The 21,161-nt window shown below is 57.5% G+C and overlaps 1 protein-coding gene and 1 pseudogene across 2 annotated transcripts; both read left to right on the forward strand.

Moving 5' to 3' along the window:
• The first annotated feature begins 186 nt into the window (after positions 1-186).
• On the forward strand, positions 187-9,410 carry LOC131569140 (zinc finger protein 850-like; annotated as a pseudogene).
• A 352-nt stretch (positions 9,411-9,762) lies between these two features.
• LOC131569217 (zinc finger protein 420-like) lies at positions 9,763-18,078 on the forward strand. Of its 2 annotated transcripts, XM_058821424.1 has the most exons (4): positions 9,763-9,878; positions 10,084-11,656; positions 13,284-14,138; positions 16,611-18,078. In XM_058821424.1, exons 2-4 carry the CDS (start codon positions 10,098-10,100, stop codon positions 17,878-17,880), a joined length of 3,684 nt encoding a protein of 1,227 aa, XP_058677407.1. In that variant the 5' UTR covers positions 9,763-9,878; positions 10,084-10,097; the 3' UTR covers positions 17,881-18,078. The 2 variants fall into 2 exon arrangements, with proteins under 2 accessions (XP_058677407.1, XP_058677406.1); XM_058821423.1 differs by lacking the exons at positions 13,284-14,138; positions 16,611-18,078 and having other exon boundaries at positions 9,803-9,878; positions 10,089-11,948.
• Positions 18,079-21,161: the final 3,083 nt, after the last annotated feature.

Here is a 21,161-nt window from a genome sequence, read left to right on the forward strand (position 1 = left end):
GTGTCCTTGTGCCCACGGGGGCAAATCCCACCGTGTCCTTGTCCCCACGGGGGCAAATCCCATCGTGTCCTTGTCCCCACGGAGGCAAATCCCATCGTGTCCCTGTCCTTGCTCCCCCAGAGCAGGAGCTGAGCATGGAGAGCAGCGAGGAGCTGGTGGCTGAGGCCGTTGGGAGCGGCTCCACGGCTCGGCAGGGAGAAGCCAACGGGGAGGAGAAGCCGCGGAGATCCCTGAGCAGGAGGGGCTGCAAAGGCAGAGCGCGGGGATCCGAGGGGGAAAGAGCCAGCCTGGGCCATGGAGGGGCTCAGAGATCCGAGCTGGGGCTCCATGAGCAGCTCCAGGGTGGGCAGGAGAAGCCCCACAAGTGCTCCGAGTGTGGGAAGAGCTTCAAGAGGAGATCCTGTCTGAATGTCCATATGAGGAGTCACACGGGGGAGAGGACCTATGAGTGTGATGAATGCCATCAGACGTTTTACAGAAATTCCCATCTCGTCAGTCACCAGCGCATTCACGCCAACGAGCGGCCATTTTGCTGTCCTGATTGTGGAAAGGGATTCAGGCAAAGGTGCAGCCTTGTCATCCACCAGCGAATCCACACAGATGAGAGGCCCTATGAGTGTGGGGAGTGTGGCAGGAGCTTCAGAGAGAGCTGCAGCCTGACTGTCCACCTGAGGAGGCACACGGGGGAACGACCCTACGAGTGTGGTCAGTGCCAGAAGAGGTTTGTGAGCAGCTCTGAGCTCGTGGGGCACCAGCGCTCACACACAGATGAGAGGCCCTTCCAGTGCCCCGACTGCGGGAAGAGCTTCAAAAGCGTCTCCCGCCTTAACAGGCACCGGCGCAACCACGCTGGGGAGAGGCCCTACGAGTGTGGTCAGTGCCAGAAGAGGTTCCTGACCAGCTCCGAGCTCCTCAGTCACCAGCTCATCCACACCGAGGAAAAGCCGTTCCACTGCCGTGAGTGCGGGCAGGGCTTCAGGCGCAACTCCAACCTCATCGTCCACCGGCGCATCCACACCGGGGAGAGACCCCACAAGTGTCCCCAGTGTGGGAAGGGCTTCATCTCGACCTCCAACCTGACTGTCCACCTGAGAAGACACACGGGGGAGAGGCCCTATGAGTGTCCCCAGTGTGGGAAGAGCTTCGCAAACAGCTCCCACCTGACTGTGCACCTGAGGAGCCACACAGGGGAGAGGCCCTACAAGTGTGATCAGTGCCAGAAGGGCTTTTACACCTCGTCTGAACTCCTCAGGCACCAGCGCATCCACGCAGACGAGAGGCCCTTCCGCTGTCCCGATTGTGGGGTGGGATTCAAAGACAAGTCAACGCTTGTCAAACACAGGAGGATCCACACTGGGGAGAGACCCCACGAGTGTCCCCAGTGTGAGAAGAGCTTCAGAGACAGCTCCAGCCTGACTGTGCACCTGAGGAGCCACACTGGGGAGAGGCCCTACAAGTGTGATCAGTGCCAGAAGGGCTTTTACACCTCGTCCCAACTCCTCGAGCACCAGCGCATCCACACGGACGAGAGGCCCTTCCGCTGTCCCGAATGTGGGGTGGGATTCAAGCACAACTCAGCTCTGGTCACACACAGGAGGATCCACACCAGGGAGAGACCCCACAAGTGTCCCCAGTGTGGGAAGAGCTTTTCTAAAATCTCTGCCTTGAGCAGACACCAAAAGAGCCAGCACTGAGGGCAGCCCAGGGTGAGAAGAGCTCTGTGGGCTTCTCCAGCTCCATCTCACAGGGGAGGATCTGCTCTGGATGGTGCCCAGTGAGCCCAGGTGGGCAGTGCCCCCTTGACTCCTGCTTGAAGAATACCAAGCTGGGGACTCCACATCCTCGTGGCTCCTCGTGGCCTGTATTTCCTGTTTTTTCTCTGTTATTTTTATACACCTTTCTAAATCCGAGGTTAATAATAAAGACGTAGAACCAAGATGAGCATGTGTACATGGGGGGATCTTGCAGGGGATGAGGGGGATGCTGGGTCAGAGGGAGTTGAGGGTTCCTGGGACTGATTTGGGCTTTCCTTAGGACTTTGAGAACCCCACAGTCCCCATTCCCTGTCCCCATTACCATTCCGGCTTCTTATCCCCAGTCTGGGTCCCCATTCCCTGCCTCCATTCCCGGTCCCCATTCCCGGTTCCTCTCCCCAATACTGGTTCGCATTCTCTGTCCCCATTCCCGGTCCCCGTTCCCTGTCCCCATTCCCGGTCCCCGTTCCCGCTCCGCTCTCTCCGGACTCCCAATTCCCTCCCCGCCGTTACGTCACCGAGCAAAGCCCGCGCTCCTCCCTCCCACCAATCGCAGCGCGCGATCGCTCCCGGATTTGCATAACCACGCCCTCACCCCGCCTGTATTTTGGTGCCGGCGCTGCCCGGGCCGGACTCGGAGCGGAGCAGGAGCGGGAGGAAGAGGAGGGGGAGAAGGAGGAGGAGGAAGAGGAGGGACAAAGGAAGAGGAGGGACAACGGAACAGGAACAGCGGGAGGAAGAGGCGCCCCAACACCACGCGGTTCCCGCGCTCCGGCCGCAGCTGCCCCGGCCCCGCCGGCATCGCCCCCCGGAGCCCGCAGGTGAGCGGAGAGGGGGAGCTCGGCCCGACCCCATCGCGGGGGGCTCCGGGAGGGTTTTTGTGGGGCAGGGGAGGCAAATCCCGCCGTGTCCTTGTGCCCACGGGGGCAAATCCCATCGTGTCCTTGTCCCCACGGGGGCAAATCCCACCGTGTCCCTGTCCTTGCTCCCCCAGTGCAGGAGCTGAGCATGGAGAGCAGCGAGGAGCTGGTGGCTGAGGCCGTTGGGAGCGGCTCCACGGCTCGGCAGGGAGAAGCCAACGGGGAGGAGAAGCCGCGGAGATCCCTGAGCAGGAGGGGCTGCAAAGGCAGAGCGCGGGGATCCGAGGGGGAAAGAGCCAGCCTGGGCCATGGAGGGGCTCAGAGATCCGAGCTGGGGCTCCATGAGCAGCTCCAGGGTGGGCAGGAGAAGCCCCACAAGTTCTCCGAGTGTGGGAAGAGCTTCAGGAGGAGATCCACCCTGAATGTCCACCTGCAGAGCCACACGGGGCAGAGGCCGTACGAGTGTGATCAATGCCATCAGACGTTTTACAGAAATTCCCATCTCGTCAGTCACCAGCGCTTTCACACCAACGAGCGGCCATTTTGCTGTCCTGATTGTGGAAAGGGATTCAGGCACAGCTCCAACCTCGTCATCCACCAGCGAATCCACACTGGGGAGAGGCCCTATGAGTGTGGGGAGTGTGGCAGGAGCTTCAGAGAGAGCTCCGACCTGACTGCCCACCTGAGGAGCCTTACGGGGGAACGACCCTACGAGTGTGACCAGTGCCAGAAAAGGTTTGTGAGCAGTTCTAATCTCATGGTGCACCAGCGCTCACACACAGACGAGAGGCCCTTCCAGTGCCCCGAATGCGGGAAGAGCTTCAAAAGCGTCTCCAACCTCAACCAGCACCGGCGCATCCACACCGGGGAGAGGCCCTACGAGTGTGGTCAGTGCCAGAAGAGGTTCCGGACCAGCTCCGAGCTCCTCAGCCACCAGCTCATCCACACCGGGGAGAGGCCGTTCCACTGCCGTGACTGCGGGCAGGGCTTCAGGCACAACTCTGCCCTCATCGTCCACCGGCGCATCCACACCGGGGAGAGACCCTATGAGTGTCCCCAGTGTGGGAAGGGATTCACCCAGAGCTCCCACCTGACTGTGCACCTGAGGAGTCACACGGGGGAGAGACCCTATGAGTGTGATCAGTGCCAGAAGGGCTTTTACACCTCGTCTGATCTCCTCAGTCACCAGCGCAGCCACACGGACGAGAGGCCCTTCCGCTGTCCTGAATGTGGGGTGGGATTCAAGCAGAATTCAAATCTGGTCACACACAGGAGGATCCACACTGGGGAGAGACTCCACGAGTGTCCCCAGTGTGGGAAGAGTTTCACCCAGAGCTCCCATCTGTCTGCCCACCTGAGGAGCCACACTGGGAAGAGGCCCCATGAGTGTGATCAGTGCAAGAAGAGCTTTTACACCTCGTCTGATGTCCTCAAGCACCAGCGCATCCACACGGATGAGAAACCCTTCCGCTGTCTGGAATGTGGGAAGGGATTCAGGCACAAGTCTGCCCTCATCACCCACCGGCGCATCCACACTGGGTAGAGACCCCACAAGTGTCCCCAGTGTGGGAAGAGCTTTTCTCAAGTTTCCATCTGGAGCGGACACCTACAGAGCCAGCACTGAGGGCAGCCCTGGGTGCACAGAGCTCCGCGCGCTGCTCTAGCTCCATCTCGCACGGGAGGATCTGCTCTGGATGGTCCCCAGTGAGCCCAGGTGGGCAGAGCCCCCTTGACTCCTGCTTGCAGCACACCTGGCTGGGGGTTCCACATCATCCTGGCTCCTCGTGGCCTGGATTTTATTTTTATTTCTCTTTGTTATTTTTTTAAACCTTTCTAATTCCGAGGTTAATAATAAAGATGTTGAATGAAGTCAAGGATGTGGACTTGGGGAGGATCTTCCTGGGGATGAGGAGGTGCTGGGCCAGAGGGAATTGAGGGTTCCTGGGACTGATTTGGGGCTTCCTTAGGACTATTGGGAACCCCACGCTCCCCATTCCCATTCCCGGTCCTTATCCCCAGCTTGGGTCTTTAATACTGGTCCCCATTCCCGGTCCCCATTCCTGGTCCCTGTCCTCAATAATCGTCTACATTCCTATTCCTTGGCCCCATGCCCTGTTCCGATTCCCTGTCCCCATTCCCGGTCCCCAATCCCGCTCCATGTCCGCGTTCCCGGTTCCATTCCCATTCCCGCTCCCCTCTCACCGAACGCTCCGGTTTCCCCAAACCCGGCCGTGACGTCACCGAGCACACCCCGCGCTCCTCCCGCCCACCAATCGCAGCGCGCGATCCCTCCCGGATTTGCATAACCACGCCCATTCTGTCCGGCCCCGCCCGGCGCCGTCCGCTCCCAGTTCGCTCCCAGCGCTCCCAGTAAGAGCGGCACCGGCCGGGAAAGCGCTCCCAGTATCGCTCCCAGTATCGCTCCCAGCGCTCCCAGTTCGCTCCCAGCGCTCCCAGTTCCCTCCCAGTTCGCTCCCAGTTCGCTCCCAGTAAGAGCGGCACCGGCAGGGAAAGCGCTCCCAGTTCCCTCCCAGCGCTCCCAGTATCGCTCCCAGCGCTCCCAGTTCCCTCCCAGCGCTCCCAGTATCGTTCCCAGCGCTCCCTGTTCGCTCCCAGTTCGCTCCCAGTAAGAGCGGCACCGGCAGGGAAAGCGCTCCCAGTATCGCTCCCAGCGCTCCCAGTATCGCTCCCAGCGCTCCCAGTTCGCTCCCAGCGCTCCCAGTTCGCTCCCAGCGCTCCAGTTCCCTCCCAACGCTCCCAGTATCGCTCCCAGCGCTCCCAGTTCCCCCCCAGTATCGCTCCCAGCGCTCCCAGTTCCCTCCCAGTATCGCTCCCAGTATCGTTCCCAGCGCTCCCAGTATCGCTCCCAGTGCAGAGAGGAGGGAAAGAAGGAGGAGCGGGAGGAGGAAGAGGAGGGACTGAGGAGGAAGGAAAGGAGGAGCAGGAGCGCGAGAGGAGGAGGAAGAGGAGGAGGAGGGACACGGGAGGAGCGGGAGGAGGAAGAGGAGGGACAGAGGAAGAGGAGGAGCGGGAGGAAGCGCGGCCGCATCAGCCCCGGGGCCCGCAGGTGAGCGCGGATGGGGGAGCTCGGTCTTACTGGGAGCGCTGGGAGCGATGCTGGGAGCGCTGGGAGGGAACTGGGAGCGCTGATTTATTATTTTGTATTAGTTATTATTTATTGATTCATAGGGCTGATTTACTCTTTTTTGATGTATATTACATTAAAATGTTTTATTTAATGATAAATATTATATTAAAAGAAAATTCTATATTAAAACTCTCTCGATTATAATATATATTAATTAAAAATATTTTTTTATTTTATGATATATATTATATTAAAATAAAAATAAATTTTAAGACTATAGATATTAATTAGAATTATAGTTGTTATTTTATGATATGTATTAAAAGATAATTAATTAACACAGCTATAAATATTAATAATGGTCTTAATTAAAATTATATTTAATGTTTTATTATATATATTCTAATAAGATAAAATTATTTAATAAAACAATATATATTCTTTAAAAATATATTTGTTATTTAATGCTATATATTATATGAAAAGACAACCATATAATAAAAATATATACATTGATATATTAATTAAAATGTATTTATTATCTTTTTATATTCTATTACATTTAAAGAGAATTATATATCGAAACTATATATATTATTATATCAATTTAAATTATATTTTTAGATATATATTGTATTTAAAGAAAATGATATATTAAAACCATATAGATTAATATAGATAATAATTAAAATTGTATATATATAGATATATATTAAAAGAAAATTATACATTAAAACTACACTAAAAATAGAAGGAAATATTTCTTTAATGGCTCAAAAGGAAAAAACCCTGAAAGGAATGATAACAAAAGCTGCTGACCCTGAGAGAATCCGAGACTGCTCCCCGTGATTGGCCATGAATTAAAAACAAATTCAAAACAAATTAAAAACAACCATGGCAGCACAATCCCGGCCGTGCCGGTGGCATTCCACAGCCGCAGATAATTCTTGTTTATCTTTTCTCCAGAGGCTCCTCAGCTGCTCAGGAGAGGGGAAAAAACCCTAAAAAAAGAGATTTTTCAGGAAATCTCGAGGAAGGCAGGGCCCCTTTTAACCCTCTGTGTGCTGGGGCAGCTGCCAGCCCGGCCTGGGGGGGAGAAAGGGGGGTGGGGGCAAATCCTGCCCTGGGATGGGGGCAAATCCCAAATCCTGTCCTGAATTGTGGGGCAAATCCCACCCTGTCATTGGTGTGGGGCAAATCCCAAATCCCACCCAGAATTGTGGGGCAAATCCCATCGTGACCTTGTCCACACCGAGCCAAATCCCATCGTGTCCTTGTCCTTGCTCCCCCAGAGCAGGAGCTGAGCATGGAGAGCAGCGAGGAGCTGGTGGCTGAGGCCGTTGGGAGCGGCTCCACGGCTCGGCAGGGAGAAGCCAACGGGGAGGAGAAGCCGCGGAGATCCCCGAGCAGGAGGGGCTGCAAAGGCAGAGCGCGGGGATCCGAGGGGGAAAGAGCCAGCCTGGGCCATGGAGGGGCTCAGAGATCCGAGCTGGGGCTCCATGAGCAGCTCCAGGGTGGGCAGGAGAAGCCCCACAAGTGCTCCGAGTGTGGGAGGACCTTCAGGTGGAGATCCTGGCTGATGCAGCATTGCAGAATCCACACGGGGGAACGACCCTACGAGTGTGGGGAGTGTGGGAGGAGCTTCAGATCAACCTTCATCCTGACTGTCCACATGAGGAACCACAACGGAGAGAGGCCCTACGAGTGTGGGGAGTGCGGGAAGAGCTTCGTGTACAAGCACCACCTGATTTACCACCTGAGGAGCCACACGGGGGAACGACCCTACGAGTGTGGTCAGTGCCAGAAGAGGTTTGTGAGCAGCTCTGATCTCGTGCTCCACCAGCGCATCCACACGGACGAGAGGCCCTTCCAGTGCCCCGCCTGCGGGAAGAGCTTCAAAAGCGTCTCCCACCTCAACCAGCACCGGCGCATCCACACCGGGGAGAGGCCCTACGAGTGTGATCAGTGCCGGAAGAGGTTCCTGAGCAGCTCTCAGCTCCTCCGTCACCAGCTCATCCACACCGAGGAGAGGCCGTTCCACTGCCGTGACTGCGGGAAGGGATTCAGGCGCAACTCCAACCTCATCGTCCACCGGCGCATCCACACCGGGGAGAGGCCCTACGAGTGTGATCAGTGCAGGAAGGGCTTTTACACCTCGTCTGATCTCCACAAGCACCAGCGCTCACACACAGACGAGAGGCCCTTCCAATGCCCCGACTGCAAGAAGGGCTTCAAGTGCAACTCTACCCTCATCATCCACCGGCGCATCCACACTGGAGAGAGACCCTACAAGTGCTCCCAGTGTGAGAAGGGCTTCACCTCAAGCTCCAGCCTGACTCTTCACCTGAGGATCCACACTGGGTAGAGACCCCACAAGTGTCCCCAGTGTGGGAAGAGCTTCTCTAAAATCTCTACCTTGAGCAGACACCAAAAGAGCCAGCACTGAGGGCAGCTCGGAGTGGGAAGAGCTCCGTGGGTTTCTTCAGCTCCATCTCACACGGGAGGATCTGCTCTGGATGGTGCTCAGTGAGCCCAGGTGGGCAGAGCCCCCTTGACCCCTGTTGAGAAGACACCTGGCTGGGGGCTCCTCATCCTCCTGGCTCCCCATGGTCACCTGAACTCATCCACAGTCCAAGATCAGAAATCGATTATGGACAGCACGATTGTCAACCTTCTGACCTCAGAAAAAAAATTTTATGTAATTTTTTCCATCATTTTTTACAATTTATGGTGGCCTTCAGCAACACTGGATAGGTTTGGATGTCATCTCCACCATGGCAGGATCTGCTCTGGATGGCCCCCAGTGAGCCCAGCTCGCAGTATTAAAGACGTTGAACTGAAACAAGGATGGGCATGAGGGGGATGCTGGGCCAGAGGGAGCTGAGGGTTCCTGGGACGGATTTGGGGGTTCCTCAGGGCTTTGGGCATCCCAGGCCCAGCAGCTCCATCTGGGGCAGCAGATCAAGGACCCCCTGCCCTGGCAGTGTCCCCACGTCCTCCTGTCCTGCTTCCTGCTGTCCCCTGTCCAGGATCCTGCTCTCATCCCAGTCCAGATCCCATTCCTGTCTCAATATTTGTCCCTGTCCCATATTCTCTATCTGGTTGCCATTCCCGTATTCCCTGTCCCGTTCCCATATTTCTATTCCAGTCCCCAATTCCCATTTCTCTATTTGCTGTTTTGTTCTTCTTTTCCTATTCCAGTCCCTAATTCCTATTCCCCTATTTCCTGTCCCGTTCCCATTTTCCTGTTCCAGTCCCCAATTCCCATTTCTCTATTCCCGTTCCTGTTCCAATTTTCCTATTCAACTCCCCAATTCCCATTTCTCTATTTCCTCTCCCATTCCAATGTCTCAATCCTGATCCCAATCCCAGCCCCTCTCCAGTCCAGTATTCTCGCTCCTGTCACTGGCACATTTTATTAAAAAATCCTTTCCTTGGGGTCTTTTCCTCCTGAGAAGCGGAGAGGCCTCAGAAATTAAAACATAAACACTAATGATCTGCTGCTTTGGAATTCAGCATTTTCCCCTTGATTGGTCTAATGGGGCTGTTTTTAATTAATGACCTATGAAAATTTGGCTCTCTCAGACACTTTGGTCACTCAGAAGATTTTATTATCATTCTTTTGTATTCCTTCCAAGCCTTACTATGAAATCATTTTCTTTATTCTTTTACTAGAGTTTTAATATAGCATTTTCTTTTAATGTAATAAATCAATAACAAATTAATAAATGATATTTTTGAAACTAAAAAAATGGAGTCAAAATTTTCATCTCTTCCCTCATCCTGGGAGCCCAGAGAACACATCAGGGTCCCTTTTCCATTCCCGGTCCCGATCCCCATTCCCAATCCCGGTCCCAGCCATGACGTCACCGAGCAAACCCCGCGCTCCTCCCTCCCACCAATCCCGACGCGCGATCGCTCCCGAATTTGCATAACCACGCCCTCGGTCCCCGCCTGCTTTTGGGAGCCGGCGATGCCCGGGCCGGACTCGGAGAGGAGCAGGAGCGGGAGGAAGAGGAGGGGGAGAAAGAAGGATAGGGAAGAGGAGGGACAAAGGAAGAGGAGGGACAACGGAACAGGAACAGCGGGAGGAAGAGGCGCCCCAACACCACGCGGTTCCCGCGCTCCGGCCGCAGCTGCCCCGGCCCCGCCGGCATCGCCCCCCGGAGCCCGCAGGTGAGCGGAGAGGGGGAGCCCGGCCCGACCCCATCGCGGGGGGCTCCGGGAGGGTTTTTGTGGGGCAGGGGAGGCAAATCCCATCGTGTCCTTGTCCCCACGGGGGCAAATCCCATCGTGTCCTTGTCCCCATGGGGGCAAATCCCATCGTGTCCTTGTCCCCACGGGGGCAAATCCCATCGTGTCCTTGTCCTTGCTCCCCCAGAGCAGGAGCTGAGCATGGAGAGCAGCGAGGAGCTGGTGGCTGAGGCCGTTGGGAGCGGCTCCACGGCTCGGCAGGGAGAAGCCAACGGGGAGGAGAAGCCGCGGAGATCCCCGAGCAGGAGGGGCTGCAAAGGCAGAGCGCGGGGATCCGAGGGGGAAAGAGCCAGCCTGGGCCATGGAGGGGCTCAGAGATCCGAGCTGGGGCTCCATGAGCAGCTCCAGGGTGGGCAGGAGAAGCCCCACAAGTGCTCGGAGTGTGGGAGGAGCTTCACGAAGAGATCCAACCTGAATGCCCATCTGAGGAGCCACACGGGGGAGAGGCCCTACGAGTGTGATCAATGCCAGCAGAGGTTTTACAGAAATTCCGATCTCGTCAGTCACCGGCGCACTCACACCAACGAGCGGCCATTTTGCTGTCCTGATTGTGGAAAGGGATTCAGGCGAAGGTCCTACCTCGTCATCCACCAGCAAATCCACACTGGGGAGAGGCCATTCCGCTGCTCTGATTGTGGGAAGGGCTTCAGGGACAGCTCTGCCCTCATCTTGCACCAGCACATCCACACTGGGGAGAAGCCCTACGAGTGTGATCAGTGCAAGAAGAGGTTCCTGAGCAGCTCCACCTTGGTTAAACACCAGATGATCCACACGGGGCAGAAGCCCTACGAGTGTGATGTGTGCAAGAAGAGGTTTCAGAGCAGCACCACTCTTCGTGCACACCAGATCATCCACACCGAGGAGCGGCCGTTCCGCTGTCCTGACTGCGGGAAGGGATTCAGGCACAACTGCCACCTCATCACCCACCGGCGCCTCCACACCGGGGAGAGACCCTACAAGTGTGGGGAATGTGGGAAGGGCTTCACCTCAAGCTCCCAACTGACTGTCCACCAGAGGATCCACACCGGGGAGAGGCCCTACGAGTGTGATCAGTGCCAGAAGAGGTTCTCGAGCAGCGGGGATCTCCTCAAGCACCAGCGCATCCACACCAAGGAGAGGCCGTTCCGCTGTCCTGATTGTGGGAAGGGTTTCAAGTACAACTCCGCCCTCATCATCCACCAGAACATCCACACTGGGGAGAGACCCCGTGAGTGTCCGCAGTGTGGGAAGAGCTTCACCAACTACTCCAGCCTGGTTTACCACCTGAGGAGCCACACCGGGGAGAGGCCCCACGAGTGTGGAGAGTGTGGGAAGAGCTTCATGTACAAGTCCCACCTGATTTACCACCAGAGGAGCCACACTGGGGAACGACCGTACGAGTGTGACCAGTGCCAGAAGACGTTTCAGAGCAGCTCCCACCTCCACATGCACCAGCGCTCACACACGGATGAGAGGCCCTTCCGCTGCCCCGATTGTGGGAAGAGCTTCAGGCACAACGCCGAACTCGTCGCCCACCAACGCATCCACACCGGGGAGAGGCCCTACGAGTGTGATCAGTGTGAGAAGAGGTTCCTGAGGAGCGCTTGTCTCCTCCGTCACCAGCTGATCCACACCGAGGAGAAGCCGTTCCGCTGCCGTGACTGCGGGAAGGGCTTCACTCAGAAGAACCAACTCATCATGCACCAGCGCATCCACACCGGGGAGAGACCCCACGAGTGTCCCCAGTGTGGGAAGGGCTTTTGTCAAATCTCCAGCTTGACCAGACACCAAAAGAGCCAGCACTGAGGGCAGCCCTGTTTGGAAAGAGCTCCCTGGGCTTTTCCAGCTCCATCTCGCACGGGAGGATCTTCTCTGGAGTTTCCCCTTGAGCCCAGGTGGGCAGAGCCCCCTTGACTCCTGCTTGCAGCACACCTGGCTGGGGGTTCCACATCATCCTGGCTCCTCATAGCCTGGATTTTCCTTTTATTTCTCTATGTTATTTTTATACACCTTTCTAAATCCGAGGTTTATAATAAAGATGTTGAACGAAGACAAGGATGTGGACATGGGGGGATCTTCCAGGGGATGAGGGGGATGCTGGGCCAGAGGGAGCTGAGGGTTCCTGGGAAAGATTTAGGGCTTGCCCAGGACTTTGGGCTCCCTATGGTCCCCATTCCCTGTCCCCATTACCATTACCGCTCCATATCCCCAGTCTGGGTCCCCATTCCCTGCCTCCATTCCCTGTCCCAATTCCCTGTCCCTGTTTCCAATACTGGTCCCAATTCGCTGTTCCCATTCCTTGTTCGCGTTCCAGGTCCCCATTCCCTCTTCCCAATCCCGCTCCCTGTCCGCATTCCCGGTTCCGTTCCGATTCCCAGTCCCCATTCCTTGTCGCGATTCCCGGTCCCCATTCCCCGTCGCTGTTCCCATTCCCGGTCCCTGTTCCCATTCCCGCACCCCATTCCCCGTCCCCATTCCCATTCCCGGTCCCCGTTCCCGCTCCGCTCTCTCCGGACGCTCCTGCTCCCCGTCCCGCCATGACGTCACCGAGAACATCCCGCGCTCCTCCCTCCCACCAATCGCAGCGCGCGATCGCTCCCTGATTTGCATAACCACGCCCTCACCCCGCCTGTATTTTGGTGCCGGCGCTGCCCGGGCCGGACTCGGAGCGGAGGAGGAGCGGGAGGAAGAGGAGGGGGAGAAGGAGGAGGAGGAAGAGGAGGGACAAAGGAAGAGGAGGGACAACGGAACAGGAACAGCGGGAGGAAGAGGCGCCCCAACACCACGCGGTTCCCGCGCTCCGGCCGCAGCTGCCCCGGCCCCGCCGGCATCGCCCCCCGGAGCCCGCAGGTGAGCGGAGAGGGGGAGCTCGGCCCGACCCCATCGCGGGGGGCTCCGGGAGGGTTTTTGTGGGGCAGGGGAGGCAAATCCCGCCGTGTCCTTGTCCCCACGGGGGCAAATCCCATCGTGTCCTTGTCCCCATGGGGGCAAATCCCATCGTGTCCTTGTGCCCACGGGGGCAAATCCCACCGTGTCCTTGTCCCCACGGGGGCAAATCCCATCGTGTCCTTGTCCCCACGGGGACAAATCCCACCGTGTCCTTGTCCTTGCTCCCCCAGAGCAGGAGCTGAGCATGGAGAGCAGCGAGGAGCTGGTGGCTGAGGCCGTTGGGAGCGGCTCCACGGCTCGGCAGGGAGAAGCCAACGGGGAGGAGAAGCCGCGGAGATCCCCGAGCAGGAGGGGCTGCAAAGGCAGAGCGCGGGGATCCGAGGGGGAAAGAGCCAGCCTGGGCCATGGAGGGGCTCAGAGATCCGAGCTGGGGCTCCATGAGCAGCTCCAGGGTGGGCAGGAGAAGCCCCACAAGTGCTCGGAGTGTGGGAAGAGCTTCACGAGGAGATCCACCCTGACTGTCCACCTGAGGAGCCACACGGGGGAACGACCCTACGAGTGTGACCAGTGCCAGAAGAGGTTTGTGAGCAGCTCTGAGCTCGTGGGGCACCAGCGCTCACACACGGACGAGAGGCCCTTCCAGTGCCCCGAATGCGGGAAGAGCTTCAAAAGCGTCTCCCACCTCAACAGGCACCGGCGCATCCACACCGGGGAGAGGCCCTACGAGTGTGGTCAGTGCCAGAAGAGGTTCCTGAGCAGCTCCGAGCTCCTCAGCCACCAGCTCATCCACACCGGGGAGAGGCCGTTCCACTGCCGTGACTGCAGGCAGAGCTTCAGGAGCAACTCCACCCTCATCGTCCACCGGCGCATCCACACCGGGGCGAAGCCCTACGAGTGTCCCCAGTGTGGGAAGGTCTTCAGAGAGAGCTCCCATGTGACTGCCCACCTGAGGAGCCACACCGGGGAGAGGCCCTATGAGTGTCCCCAGTGTGGGAAGAGTTTCACCCAGAGGTGGAATCTGACTGTCCACCTCAGAAGCCACACAGGGGAGAGGCCCTACGAGTGTGATCAGTGCCAGAAGGGCTTTCACACCTCGTCTGATCTCCTCAAGCACCAGCGCATCCACATGGACGAGAGGCCCTTCCGCTGTCCCGAATGTGGGGTGGGATTCAAGCAGAACTCAGCGCTCGTCAAACACAGGAGGATCCACACTGGGGAGAGACCCTACAAGTGTCCCCAGTGTGGGAAGGGCTTCTCGCAGAGCTCAGGGCTGTGGACCCACCAGAAGATCCACACCAGGGAGAAACCCCAGAAGTGTCCCCAGTGTGGGAAGAGCTTCTCTAAAATCTCTACCTTGACCAGGCACCTACAGAGCCAGCACTGAGGGCAGCCCTGGGTGTGCTGAGCTCCGTGCGCTGCTCCAGCTCCATCTCACACGGGAGGATCTGCTCTGGATGGTGCTCAGTGAGCCCAGGTGGGCAGAGCCCCCTTGACCCCTGTTGAGAAGACACCTGGCTGAGGGCTCCTCATCCTCCTGGCTCCCCGTGGTCACCTGAACTCATCCACAGTCCAAGATCAGAAATCGATTATGGACAGCACGTTTCTCAACCTTCTGACCTCAGAAAAAAAGTTTTATGTAATTTTTTCCATCATTTTTTACAATTTATGGTGGCCTTCAGCGACACTAGGTAGGTTTGGATGTTTTCTCCACCATGGCAGGATCTGCTCTGGATGGCCCCCAGTGAGCCCAGGTTGCAGTATTAAAGACGTTGAACAGAAACAAGGATGGGCATGAGGGGGATGCTGGGCCAGAGGGAGCTGAGGGTTCCTGGGACGGATTTGGGGGTTCCTCAGGGCTCTGGGCATCCCAGGCCCAGCAGCTCCATCTGGGGCAGCAGATCAAGGACCCCCTGCCCTGGCAGTGTCCCCACGTCCTCCCGTCCTGGTTCCTGCTGTCCCCTGTCCAGGATCCTGCTCTCATCCCAGTCCAGATCCCATTCCTGTCTCAATACTTGTACCTGTCTCACATTCTCTATCTGGTTTCCATTCCCGTATTCCCTGTCCCGTTCCCATTTTCCTGTTCCAGTCCCCAATTCCCATTTCTCTATTTCCTGTTTTGTTCTCCTTTTCCTGTTCCAGTCCCCAATTCCCATTTTTTTATTTCCTGTCCCGTTCCCATTTTCTGATTCCTGATCCCAATCCCAGTCCCTCACCTATATTCCCAGTCCAGTATTCACGCTCCTGTCACTGGCACATTTTATTTAAAAATCCTTTCCTTGGGATATTTTCCTCCTGAGAAGCTGAGAGGCCTCAGAAATTAAAATAGAAACACTAATGATCTGCTGCTGTGGAATGCAGCATTTTCGCCTTGATTGGTCTAATGGGGCTGTTTTTAATTAATGACCTATGAAAATTTGGCTCTCTCAGACTCTCTGGTCACTCACAAGATTTTATTATCATTCTTTTCTATTCCTTTCAAGCCTTAATATGAAATCGTTTTGTCTATTCTTTTACTAGAGTTTTACAATAGCATTTTCTTTTGATAAAATATATTTCATAATAAAATAATAAACGAGTTTTCTAAAAATAAAAAAATGGAGTCAAAATTTTCATCTCTTCCCTCATCCTGGGAGCCCAGAGAACACATCAGGGTCCCTTTTCCATTCCCGGTCCCGATCCCCATTCCCAATCCCGGTCCCAGCCATGACGTCACCGAGCAAACCCCGCGCTCTTCCCTCCCACCAATCCCGGCGCGCGATCGCTCCCGAATTTGCATAACCACGCCCTCGGTCCCCGCCTGCTTTTGGGAGCCGGCGATGCCCGGGCCGGACTCGGAGCGGAGCAGGAGCGGGAGGAAGAGGAGGGGGAGAAAGAAGGATAGGGAAGAGGAGGGACAAAGGAAGAGGAGGGACAACGGAACAGGAACAGCGGGAGGAAGAGGCGCCCCAACACCACGCGGTTCCCGCGCTCCGGCCGCAGCTGCCCCGGCCCCGCCGGCATCGCCCCCCGGAGCCCGCAGGTGAGCGGAGAGGGGGAGCTCGGCCCGACCCCATCGCGGGGGGCTCCGGGAGGGTTTTTGTGGGGCAGGGGAGGCAAATCCCACCGTGTCCTTGTGCCCACGGGGGCAAATCCCATCGTGTCCTTGTCCCCACGGGGGCAAATCCCATCGTGTCCTTGTCCCCACGGGGGCAAATCCCACCGTGTCCTTGTCCTTGCTCCCCCAGAGCAGGAGCTGAGCATGGAGAGCAGCGAGGTGCTGGTGGCTGAGGCCGTTGGGAGCGGCTCCACGGCTCGGCAGGGAGAAGCCAACGGGGAGGAGAAGCCGCGGAGATCCCCGAGCAGGAGGGGCTGCAAAGGCAGAGCGCGGGGATCCGAGGGGGAAAGAGCCAGCCTGGGCCATGGAGGGGCTCAGAGATCCGAGCTGGGGCTCCATGAGCAGCTCCAGGGTGGGCAGGAGAAGCCCCACAAGTGCTCCAAGTGTGGGAAGAGCTTCAAGAGGAGATCCTGCCTCATTGTGCACCAGAGAATCCACACGGCAGGACAGCTGGGATCTGAAGGGAAAAATCCCACCCTGGACCTAGTTCAGGCATCCGAGCTGGGGGTCCATGAGCAGCTCCAGGATGGGGAGAAGAAGCCCCACAAGTGCTTGGAATGTGGGAAGAGCTTCATGTTCAGATCGAAACTGATCGAGCACTGCAGAATCCACGCGGGTGAGAGGCCCTACAAGTGTGGGGTGTGTGGGAAGAGCTTCATGCTGAGTTCCGACCTGGTTGCCCACCTGAGGAGCCACACTGGGGAGAGGCCCTACAAATGTGATCAGTGCACTAAGAGGTTCCTCTGGAGCTACCATCTCCTCAAGCACCAGCGCATTCACACTGAGCAGAAGTCGATCCGCTGCCCTGATTGTCGGAAGAGTTTCAATCGCAACTCTGCCCTCATCTTCCACCAGCACATCCACACCGGGGAGAAGCCCTACGAGTGTGATCAGTGCCAGAAGAGGTTTCAGAGCAGCTGCCAGCTCCTCTGTCACCAGCGCATTCACACCAAGGAACGGCCGTTCCACTGTCCTGATTGTGGGAAAAGATTCAAGCACAACTCCGCCCTTGTCATCCACCGACTCATTCACACCGGGGAGAGGCCCTATGGGTGTGATTGCTGCAAAAAGAGGTTTTACAGAATGTCCAATCTCCACAAGCACCAGCGCATCCACACGGACGAGAGGCCCTTCCAATGCCCCGACTGCAAGAAGGGATTCAAGCACAGCTCTGCCCTGATAATCCACCAGCGCATCCACACGGGGGAGAGGCCCTATGAGTGTGATCAGTGCCAGAAGAGGTTTCAGAGCAGCTCCCAGCTCTTCAGTCACAAGCGCATTCACACTGAGGAGAGGCCGTTCCACTGCCTTCATTGTGGGAAGGGATTCAAGCACAAATCTGCCCTTGTCATCCACCGGCGCATCCACACCGGGGAGAGACCCCACGAGTGTCCCCAGTGTGGGAAGAGCTTCAGAAACAGCTCCAGTCTGACTGTGCACCTGAGGAGCCACACGGGGGAGAGGCCCTACAAGTGTGATCAGTGCCAGAAGGGCTTTTACACCTCGTCCCATCTCCTCGTACACCAGCGCACCCACACGGATGAGAGGCCCTTCCGCTGTCCCGATTGTGGGGTGGGATTCAAAGAGAAGTCAACCCTCGTCAAACACAGGAGGATCCACACCGGGGAGAGACCCTATGAGTGTCCCCAGTGTGAGAAGAGCTTCAGAGACAGCTCCAGCCTTACTGTGCACCGGAGGAGCCACACAGGGGAGAGGCCCTACGAGTGTGATCAGTGCCAGAAGGGCTTTTACACCTCGTCCCAACTCCTCAAGCACCAGCGCATCCACTCGGACGAGAGGCCCTTCCGCTGTCCCGATTGTGGGGTGGGATTCAAGCAGAACTCAGCGCTCGTCACACACAGGAGGATCCACACCGGGGAGAGACCCCACAAGTGTTCCCAGTGTGGGAAGAGCTTCTCTAGAACCTCTACCTTGAGCAGACACCAGAAGAGCCAGCACTGAGGGCAGCCCAGGGTGAGAAGAGCTCTGTGGGCTTCTCCAGCTCCATCTCACAGGGGAGGATCTGCTCTGGATGGTGCCCAGTGAGCCCAGGTGGGCAGAGCCCCCTTTTATCCTGCTTGAAGAACACCAGGCTGGGGACTCCACATCCACCTGGCTCCTTGTGGCCTGGATTTTCTTTTTATATCTCTTTGTCATTTTTATACAGCTTTCTAAGTCCAAGGTTAATAATAAAGATGTTGAACCAAGACGTGGATGTGGACATGGGGGGATCTTCCAGGGGATGAGGGGGATGCAGGGCCAGAGGGAGTTGAGGGTTCCTGGGGCAGATTTTGGGCTTCCTTAGGACTTTGGGCACCCCATGATCCCCATTCCCTGTTCCTGTCCCCAATACTGGTCCGCATTCCTTGTTCGCATTCCCTGTCCCCAATCCCGCTCCCTGTCCCCATTCCCGCTCCCTGTCCCCATTCCCGCTCCCCGTTCCCGCTCCGCTCTCTCCCGACTCTCAAGTTCCCCCCCCGCCATGACGTCACCGAGCAGAGTCCCTCGCTCCTCCCTCCCACCAATCGCAGCGCGCGATCGCTCCCAGATTTGCATAACCACGCCCTCACCCCGCCTGTATTTTGGTGCCGGCGCTGCCCGGGCCGGACTCGGAGCGGAGGAGGAGCGGGAGGAAGAGGAGGGGGAGAAGGAGGAGGAGGAAGAGGAGGGACAAAGGAAGAGGAGGGACAACGGAACAGGAACAGCGGGAGGAAGAGGCGCCCCAACACCACGCGGTTCCCGCGCTCCGGCCGCAGCTGCCCCGGCCCCGCCGGCATCGCCCCCCGGAGCCCGCAGGTGAGCGGAGAGGGGGAGCTCGGCCCGACCCCATCGCGGGGGGCTCCGGGAGGGTTTTTGTGGGGCAGGGGAGGCAAATCCCATCGTGTCCTTGTGCCCACGGGGGCAAATCCCATCGTGTCCTTGTCCCCACGGGGGCAAATCCCATCGTGTCCTTGTGCCCACGGGGGCAAATCCCATCGTGTCCTTGTCCCCATGGGGGCAAATCCCATCGTGTCCCTGTCCTTGCTCCCCCAAAGCAGGAGCTGAGCATGGAGAGCAGCGAGGAGCTGGTGGCTGAGGCCGTTGGGAGCGGCTCCACGGCTCGGCAGGGAGAAGCCAACGGGGAGGAGAAGCCGCGGAGATCCCTGAGCAGGAGGGGCTGCAAAGGCAGAGCGCGGGGATCCGAGGGGGAAAGAGCCAGCCTGGGCCATGGAGGGGCTCAGAGATCCGAGCTGGGGCTCCATGAGCAGCTCCAGGATGGGCAGGAGAAGCCCCACAAGTGCTCCGAGTGTGGGAAGAGCTTCAGCTCCAGCTCCTACCTTGTTGTCCACCAGAGGATGCACACTGGGCTGAAACCCTACGAGTGTGGTCAGTGCAAGAAGCGGTGCTTGACCAGCTCCACCCTCCTTGTCCACCAGAGGATTCACACAGATGACAAACCCTTCAGCTGCCCCGATTGTGGAAAGGGCTTCAGCCAGAAGTCCAACCTGCTCGCCCACCGGCGCATCCACACCGATGAGAGACCCTACGAGTGTCCCCAGTGCGGGAAGAGCTTCAGGACAAACGGCCAGCTGGTTGTCCACCACAGGATCCACACTGGAGAACGCCCCTACGAGTGTGGGCAGTGTGGGAAGGGCTTCAGGGAGATCTCCTCCCTCAACGTCCACCGCAGGATCCACACCGGAGAACGTCCCTACAGGTGTGGGCACTGCGGGAAGGGCTTCAGGTCCAGCGCGGTTCTGACCGTCCACCGCAGGAGGCACACGGGGGAACGTCCTCACGAGTGTCCCCAGTGCGGGCAGAGCTTCAGCAGGAGCTCCCTCCTGGTGGTCCACCAGAGGAGCCACACTGGGGAGAGGCCCTTCAAGTGCGGGCTGTGCGGGAAGAGCTTCAGCACCGGCTCCTACCTGATCGTCCACCAGAGGTTCCACAGCGGGGAGATGCCCTACCTGTGCGCCCAGTGCGGGAGAACCTTCATGCTCAGCTCCGACCTGGTGGCCCACCAGAAGAGCCACACGGGGGAGCGTCCCCACGAGTGCGAGGAGTGCGGCAAGAGCTTCACCACCCGCCTCGGCCTGGCCCACCACCAGAGGAGCCACGCCGGGCAGAGGCCCTACGAGTGCGGGCACTGTGGCAAGAGCTTCACCACCGGCTCCAGCTTGAGGTGCCACCAGAAGAGCCACGTGAAGCCCTTCGAGTGTTCGCTGTGCGGGAGGAGGTTCAGGGTGAGCGCCAGCCTCAGGAGACACCAGAAGGCGCACCAGGGGGAGAAACCTTTCCGCTGTCCCGACTGCGGCAGGGGCTTCAAGCTCAACGCCCACCTGGCCAAGCACCGGCTGATCCACGCTGGGGATGGTCCCCGTGAGTGCCACCAGTGTGGGAAGAAGTTCTCGGCCAGTTCTCGGCTGGCCAGGCACCGGTGGAAGTTCCACTGAGGGCAGCAGTGTTGGTTGGCCCGGGTGCTGGAGGAGCTTGGTGGGGTTCTCCAGCTCCGTCCCACGTGGGAGGATCTGGTCTGGGTGGTCCTGAGTGAGCCCAGGTGGGAAGAACCCCCTTGATCCCTGTTTGGAGGACACCTGGCTGAAGGTTCCACATCCTCCTGACCAGGTGGGCAGAGCCACCTTGATCCAGGTTTGGAGGACACCTGGCTGAAGGTTTCCACCTCCTCCTGGATGTGTCACCTTCTGACCCCACAAAAATCTCATTTTTTCCCTTTTTTGGTGGTTTTAAACCACACTAGATAGGTTTGGATGTCTTCTCCACCATCAGTCCCCATGGGAGGATCTGCTCTGGATGGTCCCCCGTGAGCCCAGGTGGGCAGAGCCCAGGTGATCCAGGTTTGGAGGACACCTGGCTGAAGGTTCCACCTCCTCCTGGATTTGTCACCTTCTGACCCAGAAAAATCTCATTTTTTTCCATCTTTTGGTGGTCTTTAGGCACACTAGATATCCTCAGAGGTCTTCTCCACCATCAATCCATCGTTTCTGGTCCACGGGCATCTTCCACAGCGAAATGGAGTGAAATTGGGGCAAAATCCATGATTTTGGAGACTCTGGAGTGGAAACCTTCAGAAGTGAGAAGGTGGGAAGCTGGAGGAACCTCCAAAAAGGGTTCTTCTGACCCATCCAAGGACGTGGATGCTGAGGGACACGTGGTTGGACATTTTTGGTTTTGGTTTGGAATGAGAAGGTTTCTGTTCATCCCTTTGAAAACCCCGAAATTGGGGTAGAAATAAAAATGTTGAT

This window comes from Ammospiza caudacuta, chromosome 29 (assembly GCF_027887145.1).
Source record: "Ammospiza caudacuta isolate bAmmCau1 chromosome 29, bAmmCau1.pri, whole genome shotgun sequence".
Lineage (NCBI taxonomy): Eukaryota > Metazoa > Chordata > Aves > Passeriformes > Passerellidae > Ammospiza > Ammospiza caudacuta.